A 15,517-nucleotide genomic window follows, 5' to 3' on the forward strand; every position below is an offset into this window, starting at 1 on the left:
GTTTAGGTATACGTATTTCTCCATGGTCAGGGTGCTCTCTCTGATTGCACCTTAGCCATGACAAAGTCACTATCATCTTCCATCACTATTTATGCATTTGTGTGTCATCTATCTATCTCTTTATCTTTATAAAATCATATGTCAAAAGTGACATAAATACCTATTATTATCAAATGCCTACTATGTTCTAAGAACCAATGACTTTTGTATACTATATTCTTGCAGCTATTTAATAAGACAAAGGTCTAAAGTAGTTGCTGAAAAACACACTGTGAGAAAGAAGCAAAAGTGGAATCTGAAACACATGTACTCTTTCTATGTCGTAGGACATTGGAGCTCTTGGAAAGGCTATTGGCATAGGTGTTTTCTGTAACTCGGCATCGAGTACAGTATTTACTGAGTACCCACTAGGAGGAAGGTCCTGTAATTTCAGGAATCCCAAGGTTTGTCAATAACAACGAAGAAACCAAGCCTAGGGGACATTGGCATGTGGGGGCTATGTGCTATAGGCATGCTGCTGCGACCCTGTACCTGGGATCTGCATTCAGACCATGCACACTCTTGCTGGGGAATACTCAGTAATACTCAACTGAATAATTGGGATTTGGACATAATCTTGCCACGAACCCCACCCCAATCTTTCAATATCTACCGAGTACATACTCTTCAAGGAGAGCTGGGGCCAGCTAGCATTCACTGTTACTTACTCTGTGCCAGGATCCAGGATAAGAATTTATACATTGGCTTAGATTTTAGAATAGTAGAATAACGCAGTTAATACTGTCTTAAATTTACAGCTAAACCTGAGGCTCTGGGAGTTTAATTTGCCCAAGATCATAGGGCCTTCAGTCACAAGAACTGGAAACGTCTTTCTCCACACGCCATCTTGTTCCTATTACAAGAGTATATAAAGCCAAGTCCCTGCCTGTTCAAGACTGACAGAGCCTACATTATACTTTCAACAAGGGTTTGTCTGTCAGTCTGCCCCTACATATCAGTACAGGATAGGCCTCTTGTATTCAATGTGGCTTCCTTAAAACTGTAGTCCACTGCAGGTATCATTTAGATAGTGGTTTGATTGACAGGGGTTAATAAGTAAGGCAGTGCTAACAGCACAGGGCAGAGGTGAAAATGTAAGGTCTGTTTCAGAGATTAGAGGAGACAAAGGTTTAGGCTTCGATTGCTTTATGGAGCAGATAGATGAGGAGACTTAACTAGTGGGAAGTGATTGGCTACTCAAGTCCCATAGGCTTGGTGTCACATGCCCATGAAAGGAGTAAGAACCCCCACAGGGAGTTCAAGGGGCAGTGAAGGTGAGGGGCAGACAGTGTGTACTAGTGTGTCATATCCATGTGGGTGGCTGGGTGGGAGCGAGCCTCACAAGTGTCTGGTATTAGGGACACACAAGGAGTGCCCATTTGAAAAGGTAAGATGTGGTGCTGTCACAAAGGCGCAAAGGGGAGGCGGAATCTGCCAAGGCTTTGAAAGGTGTTGAGGCAGGATTTTGTCTAGCTTTGTTTTCTTTTGTCGGAGACTGGGGGCAGAGAACATGGAAAGGCACTTGCAAAGTTCTGAGCACAAGAATGACCTGTGGTTCAATAGGAAGAGGATGCCAGAGGGATTCAGAGTGTGTTGTACAACGCCCTCAACTTGCTATTATCAGGACACCTGCATTTTGACAAAGCCTCATCTCTGTGTGGGCAAGTCCTTTAGCTCTGAAATGGGTTTGCTAAATAAATATAAGACCATAAATAATGAAGCTATGTTTTCCCAAACACCCTCTGGTGCTTTTAAATCCACAGGCAACACACAGCATTTTAAAAGCAGGTGGGTATGGAAGGGGTCCTAAATTTGAACTGAATACAACAATTTATCAAGAAAGATTTTACAGCTGAAATATCAAAGCAAAGAGAGAATTGATATTTGTATATGTTATAAATAGCCATATTAGCTAAATCAAAGGCCTGCTATAACGTCTCCCTTAAAACAGCTTTGGAAAAAAATTATTTCCAAAGTTCCTCCCCAGAAGCTTTTTGTTATATGTTTCTCTTTTTCTTGAACTACTTTGCCCCCATTCAACTGGACTACAACAATCTGAATTCCAGACTGTAGGTTTTTTTTTTAACTGTATTGTTATACTTTACTATACTTTGTGTTTTTAAAGTGAAAACATTGAAGAGTGACTTTTTCTCTATAATGACTAGAAAATAGATGTGATTTTGACTACAGTAGACACACAAGAGTTCTGAGATTTGGCAAAGCCACAAAAGCTCCTTAGCCACAAGAACTCACTCACAGGCTATACTTGCTGAATATCTGCCAGGCCTGGGCATAAAGTGACCAGGGCCTCATTCCCGGCCCATACTCCATGGGCAGGGCCCTCAGGGCTTCTGTTAAAACAAGGAACTGGAACTCTTCCCTCCGCTTCAGGACAAAGGGTGTCTCCTACAAGCCACCTTCAGACCCTCAGTTGGACAAGCAAGCCAAGGCCACAGATGCATGAGGAACATACTGCATACATTACAGGGATTTTATAGAGAGCATTTTGTTGACAATGTCTCACTGTGTAGCCCTGGCTAGCCTGGAACTCATAGGGATCTACCTGCCTCTGCCTCCTGAAGTCCAGGGATTAAAGACGTACTCTGCCGTGCCTGGCTTCTTTATGTAGGAACTTAACAAAAAGCCCTCACAGTTAACTGTCACCCAGGCAGACTCTTCTAAGAGAAATGGAATATTAAACACCTATGACAAGCTTCTCATGAAAAATAAAAATATAAGTAAAATAAAAACATACTAGATGTGTACTAAGCAGAAAGAGTTGCCTAGAGCAATAGCTTGCATTCCGTAGCCCTCATAATTGTAAATAATTGCTAAGGCCTGGAGCTGTGTATTTTAAGGACAAAATGGGTGGAAGTTGATTGCTCCATGAACTCTGAAGTAGCTAAACAAGATCTTCCAGTTAACAATGGGGGAGGGGGAAGGAAGGAAAAAGAAACCTTTGGAAAGAAAAAGAAACCTTTTGAACTTGACATAAATCTCACAATGATCCATTTTTAAGCCCATGCTAAATTTATAGTTTATGGCGCAACATAGTGTTTAAGAGATAATTCCAGACTCCTGGGTTTTACAATCTAATAATTATCTGGTTTTACTACTTAAGTAGCTGAAATTAAACAAATAAATGCCAACTTTGTATTTCACTTAGTAGAGTTACCATTGGAAAAAATGAAAAGAAGACTATCCCGAGGGAACACTTGGGATGAAATAGTTCTGAACTTTCTGGGACCAGAACATACTGGACAGAGGGATGTTTTAGGGAGTTACAGATGATTTCTGTTTTAGTGGGGTTTTTTTTTGTTTTTTTCCTCTTGGTAGTGGTTGAATCATGCGTATTAAATTGAGGTCCTTTCTAATCCCATGCTCATCAGCTGGTGGTACTGGAAAAGTCACTTAGTCTCTGTGGGCCACAATTACTACATCTGAAAACACGTGTGCCTTAGGCTATGGGGAGAGTTCAATATGACAGTCCTGTAACTCTCTACTCATCATGCCCCTACTTAGCATCTCCTACCTAAAATGACTAATTCTCCCCTGGAAGAAAGTTATCTTTCATTAACTGATGGACTCTATGACCGAAGGAAAGTGGCTTCACTTCTGCCATGGTCAACATAGGGCGCCTATGTGTCATTTGTTTACTTGGGGATCTCAGCACTTTTGTTGGTGAAGTTTCCTATGATGATGATGATATGACAGTAATAGTAATAGTAATAACAACCACCACCATGTATTTCTATTGCTTGGCAATGTGTTCAACTCTGGGTAGACCCCTCCAAGTGGGAGGCTTTCCCCAGCTGCAGCTTCTCACCTGCAGCATCCCCAGTCCCCAGGATATTTCTTTCCATAAAGAGCAAAGCTAAACATGATGAGGTCACCGAATCAAAGTGACTTTAAACTTCATCACTTTCTAAATAAACTGTGGCACTCAAAGCTCAGGTCAGCCATTTAATGTTAATAAATGTCTCCAGTAATAGACAGAGAAAATCCTTTCCCTTTTCTCTACAATACAGTCTTGATTCAACCACAGGGAGAAAGGGAGAAAAACAAAACAAAACAACATTCCAGGCTAAATACCAGTAGCCCCATCAGTTCTGTGAACAAGGAGACTTAGCAATGGGGAGAAATACTTCCAGAGAGATTCTGTTCCTGCCAGGTAGAAAGCTGCATCTCCCATGAATACAGGATCCATCCTTTCTTCTGCTCCTCCCCACCGATGCACAAAAATGGGAAGCTGATAGCAGGGTGATAATGGATACCTGGGTCTTCAGACTGCTGGAGCATTCCCAAGAGCTATCACCCATGCTTTACAATAAAGACTCAGCTTCGTAGTTCACAGCTATTGAACAAGATTTACAGACACTGAACAAAAGATTGATGTTAGCCTGTGGTTGTTAGCTACAGCGAGTGTTTATAGCCTTCTATCAAAAAGGAAGGGTCAGAAGCTATGCACCTCAGAGGGAAGCAAAGCCCTACTAAGTCGGTTAACAGGATCTGTTAAGCCACTTTATCAAAATGATTTTTTTTTTTTGTAATAGCACTGTCCTTTGAAAGTCGAGGACTAGTATCTATTCACCATTAAAAAAAATTAATAAGCATGGCTAAGTCATTGCGATCTGCCCCTGCGCCAAGTCCCTTGGAAACTGCCTCCTTCGACGGGATGTGCTGAGCAAGTCATAATCATTTTGCCAGGAGTAACCCCAGAAACCGTGGTGCAAAATGCAACGGAAAATAATGCTGCCAAAATATGAGCACGACATTCTGTAGGCGTCAGGGAAAATAAGCCAGCTGGAGCCTTCATACTTTCAGTCCCATTCAAACCCCAATAAAGTGTTACCTAGAAATGACTAATACCCATTTACTCATAAGCCCAAACTATTTAAGGATGCGGGAATTCTCCATGTCGGCCCTATGACAGTATCTGGGTTCTTAATTTGTGTCTACCCGAAGTGCCTAGAGTAGACAGCTTCCCAGATCAAGTCTTTAAGGCAAACTCTGATGAAGTGCTTTTAGAGCCCGTTAGAGACTCAGTAGTTCTGACTCCTCTTACTAAGGTTCCCCATGCCGACTCTGGACAGGCAGAGACCTGCGACTTGCCTGCTGTGATAGGAGTTAAACCCCTCTGATCTCCCCTGGCTGCTGCCGCCCCTATGTTAACTTTTCTCCTCTGCCTTCCGTCACTCCGGGGCAACTTTCAGAGCCACGTACTGCGAAGCAGTAGATCTGAAAGCGTAAGCCTGCTTGTGGGTAAACCCCCAGGGCACCCTGGAAATGAGACCAGATACACAAGGGATCCCTGCACAGTTGTCACGGAGGGAAACCCTCTCGGGAGACTTGTGTAAAAGGCACTCTCTTACCTTATACTTCATCTCGGCGGTGGTCGGTGAGCCCTGGTCACACAGTGCAGCACTGCCGTGTCCGCCCCTCCATTGAGCGCAGGGCTGGATGGAAATGAGAACCTTCGCCCGCCTCCCGCGCACTGCCGAGTCTGAGCTCACGCCGGAGACCGAGACCCGGAGATCGCGGCCCGCATTTGCATACTTCGCCGCCATTGGCTGGTGAGGGGGGAAGGTGCTGCCTCCACTCCGCCCACTTCTAACTTCAGAGACACTCACAAAGAGCGTGTAATACGATCATTGCTTTTCACATTATCAAAAGAAAGTGGGGAGGCGGCCCAAGCCACCCCGCGAAAGGAATAAAAATTTAAAGAGGAAAGAAATAGGAACCAGACAAAGGAGATACATTCCTTTTGAGATCAACCTAAAATGTTAAAGAATCCGAATTCACAAAGCAGTCTGACGATCTTGCTTCCTGTGACCTAGCAACTAGTTCATAAACCCATTTCATTTCAAAGCCATTCACCTCACAATCTCTACATGAAACGAGCTGGGGAAACAAAAGGTTTTCTGTCTCTAGCCCCCTCCCCCCTTTTTTTACTAACCACCCCTGCTGATAACTCTCTCTGTGTCCCATTCTCTTTCCCTTTTCTGTAGCTGTTTGCTTTTTTTTTTTCTTCCTCTTCTTCTTCGTTTTTCTTTGCAGTGTTCAAAGTACTGTGCAAAGTCAGCCTGATAGGAGCTGGAATCCATTTCTCCCTCAGTGAAAAGGAACTCACAAGCACCAGGTTTTCCCGGGACCATCTCACTAGGACCTCAGAGAGAGAGAGAGAGAAGTGTCAGACACATTAAGAGACCTTGGCAGTCTTTGATGAGGATAAAGGTTAGATGGGAACCCATGCAGGTCCTATGGAACACACCCTATACATCATCCCTGTCCGCCCAGCACTTTGCTCTTCACTAGCATTGCCAGATCAGGCTTTGAACACTGAGGCTTTTTCCTTCTGACCTCTCTCCCCAAAATGACCCATTAACCCACTCACACTTATTACCCAGGAAGAAGAGTTCCCACTGTTTGATAACCCTGGTTAAAAAAAGAACAGATTCTCTCTGGTAACGCAAGGAACATGATTTGCATAGCAGTTCCATTTTGAGATTTCTATAGAGAAAGAGAATCTCTCAGGAGAAGACAGAAGTTCCTTTTCCTTGGGCCTCAGGACTTGGAGCATTCAATGACTATCCCCTAGTTGGGATGCATTCCAGCCAGACTGCTGGACTCGGGTGGAAAAACCAGCTCTTACTTTTTTCCTGACTAAGCTGGACCAGACTCAGTTTTGCCTCCTGCCTCTCTCTCTAAATTCCCAATGGATTAAAACTTTTTTTTGGGGGAAAAAAAAACCCACATAAAAACGATTGAAGCAAAAAGCACAGGAGAGCAGATGCCCCACAAAAGTGGTTTCTAGGTGTAGGGTTTACATTTACAATTGAGTTGACAATTGGCTGTGGCTCTGATTCCCTCATCAGAATACCCCAGCAGCCTTGGTGAAGTTGATACCCCTGTTCATGCCTCTTCCAGGTCATGGCTTTTGCTTCTTGGCCTCAGAGCAGAATTGAACCTGTGTGATTTGCAAGGGCTTTTGGACACAGATTAAGCACGAAACACAGTGTGGTAGAAGGATCATCCTGGCAGCCCTGCAGACACAGTAGTGAGATATGTTTGCAGGAAGTGTGTCTTGCGGCTACATATTCATGGGAGGACAATCTGTCAAAGGTCTTTCTGTCTGGAAGAGGTGCCCTGGGCCCCAGGAGATGGAGATGGCATTTCTTTGGCTTCTTCAGCAGCCAGGCTGAACTGTCTGTTAATGAATGTGAGCAAGGCTAATCCACCCCATCAGAACATTGCGAAACAGTTTGCTGAAGCCTGGGCTAGGTGTCTGTGAAACTGCCTGCTCCAGCCAGAGGGCTTGATTCCTATCAGGTGACCCTCTTGTTTAGGAATCTCTACAAATTTCTTAACTTTGCAATTTTAGTCTCCTTAAGTATAAAACAGAGAACATAATTAAACATACCTGCTGGGGTTACAGTGAGCATTAAGTGAAATAATGCCTATAGGAATTAATGATACTAGGTATGGTTGCTGGTTCCTAGTATTGTTATTTTAATATCAATATAAGTTTTATTATATATCATTTAGCTCTTATTTATATTATATCATTACTGTTGTGAATTAAATATTTAGTTATATTAAAGGCAGCTACCACTAATGTTAAATGAGTGTTGTAGGCACTCACATACAGGTGGAGAAATCCCCCCACTTGGGTCTTATTTTTATATTTTATTTTATGTCTATGAGTATTTTGTCTGTATATATTTCTGTGCACCATGGGCATGCCTGGTGCCCATGGGAGCCAGACCGGGCATTGGATCCCCTAGGACTGGCATTAAAGATGTTTGTGAGCTGCCATGTAGTTGTTAGGAATTGAACTCAGGTCCTCTGGAGGAGTAGCCAGTGCTCTTAACCACTGAGCCATTTCTCCAGCTTCCCATCCCTTTGTGTCTTATCTTTTCATAGGCAGCAGTTTTCTATTTAACAAGTCTCACTTGAGTGTCCATCATGGGCCAAGTACCTTTCTATGAGGAAGAAGACAACAGTAGCATAGACAAAGTCCCTATTCCTCATGGAGGAAAATAATCGAGGGACTATATAATGCGAATTGCAGCAGCAAGTGCTATGAAAAGAATATTAAAGAATGGAAATTTCTAGAGTAAAACAGACCAGCGTTTGTGTGGAGGGTGAGTGGGTGTCTTACTTTCAATAGAGCTGCCAGGGAAGCTCCTGAAGGAGGTGATATTTAAACAAAATCTGAATAGCATGTGGGATGCAACCACTCCCAGAGCTGAGGAGAGAACATTCCAGACAGCAGTGACACATGGACAGGATGGCAGGAGGCCTGAGCTCCATGTGTCAGGGGCCGCAATCAGTGAGCTCCATGTGTCAGGGGCTGCAATCAGTGGCTAGGGCAGAGTACACAGGACAGAGGAAGAACACAGGAAGAGAGTTGGGTGGAAAGGAGCGAGGATTTTTCCGAGTGTGACAAGAAAACACTGGCGTGTTCAGACCAGAAACTATCTATTTCCCCGTTTTTGCTGTTAAAATATCAAGCTGTGATCTCAGTGCAGCTGGAGTAATACAGGTCATTGGCTTTATTGGTTATGTTCCCTTTGAACCCTTTGGGGAAACCCAAGTTCTCTCAGTGAATAAAGACACAGCCCTTTCCGAATCTATTGCCTGAGATACCGGATGTGAAAAAAATGTTGAGACTGGACTATATAACTGAATTATGCAGGAAACCATATTCAGAATGGCCCAGGACCCTGGGGCTCAGCACTCACCAGCATTCTTTTTAGTGGCTGCCTCTTTAGCTAAAATGATGCCTCCTTAGACCCTGGTGCATTCAGGAGTCAGGGAAATGGCACCTGATGCCATCTGAGAGATTTTATTAGTAGCCATTGGACACTGGCAGGGGCACAGATGGGACTTCCCATAGCTCAGGCAGGACCCTGTGCCTGTTCTGTAAGAGTGAAGGGCGAAGTCTCAGAACCAGAGCCTGGGAAATCAGTCAGTCAAAGCCTCACGGAGAGAACAAAGTGGACACCCAGAGAGGTTGGGTCCCCTGCAGTCATCCGTTCTTTCAGCCCCTGAGTCTCCACTCTACTGATTTTCTTGTTAGTTTTCTTACTTGAAGTTTCTCTGCATCTCTATCTTCAGCATACTACCTATTTAATTCCGAGAGGACAGAGCAGATGACATGAAGCTTGTGTTTGACAGTCTCTTAGTGATATGTTCATGCCTTAGGAAATGGAATCGGGACACTTTGGTGTGGACTATAATGAGAGCTTCATCCCTTCCCCTTTCAGCTTTCTCCTCCACAGGCCAGGCTTGTGCCTCCCTGGCTTGGCGGGCCAGTCCCTCTGCAGAGAATGCTCTAGCTAGTTGTCTGCTGTGAGGCCTGGCTCAGCACACTAATGCCTTTGTGTGTGCTTGTCCACAGCCCCCACCCTGCCCACCTCGCTCTTTCAGAACAAACCCCTCCTTCCCCTGACTGTACCCCCATTGTACTTGGAACACAGATCTCTTAAAGTGCTTTTCCATGTTTGCATGGTGATCGTGTGCTGACGTCTGTTTCTCCAGCTTTGGGGTGGGTTCTGGAAGAACAGGGTGATAGCTGGTTGATCTTTCGGTCTCTTTATACTTTGTAGGTGTTCAAGTCCTTGCCATATGAATAAGGAAGTAATTCAGAGAACACAGGTTTACTTCCAAGTTCAGCATAGTGCCTGGGAAGGGAATGGGAAAAAAAACACTTCTATCTGAGAATATCCTCCAATTTACACTTATCAGAACAGACACAGGATGTACCTTTTCAGAACCAACGCCAGGGTGCTGTCAGTTCTGGGTGAGCTAAGAATAGCATTTACAACTTCTAAGTGGCTTGGGAGGAGGCTAAAGAATAACATTTTGAGAGATGTGAAAATTACGTGTAATTCAAATTTCTGTGTCTATATGTAAAGTTTTATTGGCACACAGCCATCCCTGCTCATTTACATACTGTCTGCTGAGCTCCAAAGGCAGGGCTCCGTGGTTGCTCCTGAGTTGGTGAATACCGCTGAGCCAAAGAACATATTTATTGTAAAATAATAAAATAGTCAAGTAAAATAGCAATAAAATATTTTATAAAATAATAAATAAAATGCTAGCATGTGTCTGTAATCCCAGTACAGAGGAGCACTTGGTGACTTCAATCTGCATGGATGGGTGACATGAATCCCACCCCCCATCAAAACCCACAAAGATAAAATAGACAAATAAAATAGTACTATCTGACTCTCCACAGAAAATGTGCTACTTATGTTCTAAAATAGCACATGATCTTTCTGGCTTTGAGTTCAGATCCTTCTACACAGGAAACAACAGAAGCTGAATGGAACACAGGCCAGAGGAAGCAGGCTAAGCCCTAAACTAAGGCAAACTAGTACTCTGCCTAGTTACCGTTTATAGCTTGATATCAGGTGTTTTTCTCTGTACATATTAAATCATCCCCCCCAAATATTGCCCGTGCCACTTTCCCATTCTACGTCAAGTCTATAAAACCTGCCCAAGCCATTGAGCGTTTTTTTCTTTCAGCTCAATGACCTTTGACCTGAGATCCCTCAGGTGCTGGGCTCTGAGGTAGATGTTTACAGACATTATCTCACTTGTCTTGTGTACCAAATCTAGGAGGTGGATTGTTCTTAGTTCGTACATTACAGCATGGAAACTTTGCAAAGTTTTACAGCTCACACAAAGTTACAGGGCTGACGAGTGACACACTTGAAGTAGAAACCCAGGCGCTCTCCTCCCTGAGTCAGTGTGGCCTCAAGCATAGGGCCCCACTGCCCACCACGCTTCCTCTCAGCACCATTATCTGAGCCCCATCGACTGCTTCCTTAAGGTCCATCTACAGCTTAGTGGAGGCCTGGGCATATCTGAGGAGCAGATGGTGGTACTCTTACACAGACACACAGACACACACTGACACACACACACACACACACACACACACACACACACACACACACACACACACACACGAGATTCCTTTCATAAGTCATTGTCCTTTTCATCCTCGGCTGACCTAAATCTCATCTTGCCCCAGCTTGCAGCCCATCCCTGTCAGGAAACCTTCCCTAGAGAACTCACTGTTGCCTACACTCTCCCATCCATCGCTGCGCCTCCCATCATCTAAGGCCAAGGTCATGACTTCGCAAATCCTACTTCCCTTAAGAAACAATCATGACTGTTTGACCTTCTTCTCTCTACAAGTTGGATTCAACAGCCCCCTCCGACCCCTGCCAACCCCTTTAATGTAGTGCAGCCGTGGGCTACTCAACCCCCTCCACACACACACATACACAAAACACACACTCTCTACTAGCAACAGTGAACTGGGTATAAATTACATTTCCTGAGGGACTTGGTAAGGAGATATTTCTTTAAACTTGTCTCTGAAGCTGAAGGTAGCTTATATTAAAAAGGCTTGTTGTTGGTTCATGATCCCTGGGCTACTTTAGACTTGGTTTCTCCTTCACTCAATGACAAGCCACCAGAGGCCAGGTGGGGCTCTGAATTACATGAATTGGAAATGACCCTTCTTATTGTGTGGCATGGCAGGTCCCACACTGGAATGACTTCCTGGGGTCTTACATTCAGCCAACCTTTTACCACATGACACTGTACAGTCTTCTAAAAACTCTACCACCTCTCCTGCTTCTAGCTTCAGTCTTGAGAATGCAGTGGTCGGCTTGAGTCTTAGTCCCAGCCAATCATCCCTAAACCTGGGCACACCATCCTAAGTGGAGGGGTCTTGGGCCGTACCTGGACTTACATGGAAACCCTGTGCAACTGTGAAGTTTTGCTGTTTAATGCCGTTAACTCGGGAATACTAAATTACCACCCTTTCTCTTCCTAAAGAACTGAGGAAGGTTGACAGCTTAAATTATACACTAAGTAAATTCACTCAACTCTAGTGAAATATGACAAGCGTTGGGGGCTCCGCTCAGCACTTACTGTTTCCTGTCTTTGAAACAGTGAGAGAATTAACTAAGGGATGAAGTTGTAAGAAAAATATAAAAGCATACAATAAAGATTTACATTTATTGGATTCTATAAATATGCAAAGGTTCACATTTCTATAGCTTATATGAACCTAGTCGGACCAAGGCATAGTGTTCACCAGAACAGAAGGGGCTTAAAGGCAAAAATGTGCAGGCTTCCTGGCCAGGGTGCATGCCTGTTTTCTCTTGCTTCAAGGTGTTTTGTTCTTGCATGCTTTACTTTGTCCAACTTGTGATATGAAACTTCCATGGGAACCCCTTCTGCCGGTAAGTAGAAACTTTAGATTGTAGATGTTTACAAAGGTCAAAGTGATCTGCCAATACCAAATAATCAGGAAGCTCATGACTGGATAGAGCACAGTTTTCTTTTACAGGCACGGCCCAGCGTAACAGCAGTGCTACAGAACATCTTTTAAATGATAAAGACAAAGGCAATTGTTTCTGTCTCTTGCTAATCATCATACAGTGTCACTCTAGCAAAGTACTGACTTTAAACCCTCTTACTATTTTTAATTGAATTTATTCATTCGTGCATGTGTGTGGGTATATGTGCTTTGGTTGTGTATGTTCCTGCATGTGTGGATGTATGCAGAGGTCAGAGAACATGTATGTAATGTCTGTCTGTCTGTCTGTATGTATATGCTACATGTGTGGGTGCTCACAGAGGACAGAGGAGGTCACTGGATCCTTCTCAACCCCCTACAGCTGGAAGCTAGAGTTATAGGCAGTTGTGAGCCACCCAAAGTGGTGCTGGGAATTCTTCTCTTAAAGAGCAACACGACTCTTAACTGCTGTGTTCTCTTTCCGGCCCCCTGCCACGTTCATATTTGAGACAGATTCTCTTGATAGGACATGGGTCTTGCTGTTTTAAACTAGGCTGGCTGGCCAGAGAGCCCCCAGGAACCCTCCTGTGTTGGTGAAGTAAGGGCCTGTGTTGGTGGAGTAAGCTGAAGAAACTATGGACTCTGGTCCTGCCTCCTGGGTGGAGCTGGGCATTCTGTTTTCAGCATACTCAAGACCTTTGCCATTTCTAGGGCACAGTGGCTGTTGACAGTTGCTTTCAGCATCCAGCATCTAGAGTAACTCCAGAGCCCGTAGTGGTGGGCCAGTCCAGGGAAGGGAGGGGGTTGGAAATCCCAAATAACCACTTTGTTGGCGTCAGCTATTTCTTTATGGGTTGGAGATGCATCCTCCCCCCCTCCCCTCCCCCAGCAGTCCTAAAGAAGCCCAGCTGTTCCAATCCTCTGAGAAAGCCTGCCCCATGTCCCCATATCAGCAGCAAACACCCACAGACCCAAGGGCCTCAGGCCTGTTTGTCCAGCCCAATTTCTTGCCAGCTGGTGCTGATGAGCCAGGAGAAGGAATCCCAGCCATGCAGGGCCTTGTGGAGGGGGTAGAAGGAGAAGAATGTGGGGTGGAGACACAGCACACTGTGCCCAGTTCCAGCCTAGCTTTAGAAGATTTTGATTCATTTTTAAAAAACAAAGAGTGTTCTAGCTTTCAGCAACCTTTTATTTTAAATGCCTATCCAGCAGGGGCCCAAGGCTTAGGTAGTGGCCAAGGCACCAGTGTCCACCCTCAGCTTGCCTGGTAGAGTACGGATGGCACATTCCTTTCTGCCCACAGAAGCTGAGAAATAGGGGCAGCTCCCTTCTTTATAGGAAAAGCTGAAGGGAGGACCGTGCTCAGTCCGTGAAGGGAGGCACAAGCTGCTCAGTCTTACTCATGTGCACTCTGTGAAAGCTGAGGTTTACAGAGGATGAGATCCCCTCATTGCTGCAGTCTTGGCCCTCTGTGGTTTCATCCTTGAAGATGAAGACGAGTGGGTGTTACAAAGGGTTTCCTCGAACTTTGCTGCCTGGCGGTTCAGTGACTCATGTTCTAACCTTGAGCTTCTGGCCTTAGGAAGGGCAGAAAGTAGTGACGAGAAGCAAGACCTGGGCCTCCCTTGACCCTTGGTGGCAGAATCTACAACTCTCAATTTGCCATCCCCAAGTCACCCTACATAGTTGTCCCTCCTTTGATATCTGTGAGGGGATTGGTTATAAGACCTCATATGGTACCAGAATCTGTGAATGCTCAAATCTCTTGTATAAAAATGCTCTAGCATTTCCAAAGAACCCATGCACATCTTCCTGTATGCTTTAAATCTTCTCTAGACAGCTCCCGAATTATACTCAATGTAATGTAAATGCTATGTAAATAGGTGATATAGGGAATAGTAACAAGTAAAAACATCTGTGCACATTTAACAGACATGCAATTTTTTTCCAAGCATTTTCAATCCACAGTTGACTGAATGGAGAATGTGGAACCCAACATATGGAGGGATGACTCAAAAGTCATCACCTATATACCTCCTGTTGTCAGAATAAAAGTCCCTCTTCCAGACAGCTCTTTAATTCTCTCCTCTCAAGTCCACTGAGGGACCCAGCTTCCCAGCCATCCTATCTGACCTCAGATTTCCCATCCTTTCATGCTCTGAATAAATCCAGGTCTTCTCTCCATGTACATAGATTCACAGCTCCTTGTTTTCCCAGATTACAAAGGCTCCCTTGGGGTCAGAGGCTGATCCTATAAGCAGATTCAGTCACCTTTCAGAGGATTTGTGGAAGAAATGAAGAAGACACTACCTTGGGTCAATCCCATGGGGAGTATGTGTTCAAGTGAGCTATGTAAAAAATCCTAGAATTCTGTATATTTTATTTCTGAAATTCTGAATACATCCTCAAGTCTTCAGAATCTCCCTATTGTAACCAACCCTTCCCCAGTGCCGAAAATCTCTGTAGCCAGAGAGTGAAGGGTCCCACATGCTAGCCTTCTAACTCTATCCCCACACCTCTGCCCCCGCCCCCCATCAACACTTGTCCTAAGCAACAACATTCAGTGCAGTGCTAGTGTTTACATTACTAGAACAAGCAGATGAAAACAGTTCATGAAACATAAGCTTCTGGCCATAACAGTGACGATGAATTATTTCAGCCAATATAAAACGGCCTTTGTCGCATTGCCATCAGAGTTTCAGAGAATTGAGAATGAGCACATTCTTCGTTTCTGCCCTGCCTACTGTGGGTCTGTCTAGCATGTGGCCCAATGTGAACCCTGCATAGCACATTTGAGGGGCCATGCTCTATTGAGAACCACCAACTTCTCTACTGCTGAAGCTGGAGGCTTTCTCCATTGGCTAAAACATTTACCTCCCCCTGGATCGGATCCCCACCCACCTCCTCTGGCTTGAGCTAAATGCATCTTCTGGTTTCAAAATAGACATCAGGCTCTCCCATTCTCTCCCACCTCTGCCCAATCCTTTCATGTTTTCTTTTCAGGCAGACATTCCCCAAAGCTCTGTTCTCAGCCCTTTCACATTCTGCTTCTCCCTGCTTCTCTAGCGCATCCTTTCCCGTGACTTAGACTCTTGCTTCTACACCAATAATGATCACCTCTCATGACGTAGGTTCTGAGTCACAAACTCATTT

The 15,517-nt window shown here is 44.5% G+C and overlaps 1 protein-coding gene across 2 annotated transcripts in view; it reads right to left on the bottom strand.

Moving 5' to 3' along the window:
- Nedd9 (neural precursor cell expressed, developmentally down-regulated 9) overlaps window positions 1–15,517 on the bottom strand; it is a 124,481-nt gene that overhangs the window by 45,301 nt on the left and 63,663 nt on the right. Inside the window, exon 1 of one of the 2 annotated variants that reach the window (XM_006972804.4) lies at window positions 5,412–5,621. The exons of the other annotated variant lie outside the window; for it this stretch is intronic. Within the exon in view, the coding sequence (XP_006972866.2) occupies window positions 5,412–5,606 (195 nt within the window). The 5' untranslated portion in view covers window positions 5,607–5,621. Of the gene's footprint in view, window positions 1–5,411; window positions 5,622–15,517 lie in introns of those variants that run through there. 2 annotated transcript variants of the gene reach the window in all.

This window comes from Peromyscus maniculatus, chromosome 5 (genome assembly GCF_049852395.1).
Source record: "Peromyscus maniculatus bairdii isolate BWxNUB_F1_BW_parent chromosome 5, HU_Pman_BW_mat_3.1, whole genome shotgun sequence".
Classification (NCBI taxonomy): domain Eukaryota; kingdom Metazoa; phylum Chordata; class Mammalia; order Rodentia; family Cricetidae; genus Peromyscus; species Peromyscus maniculatus.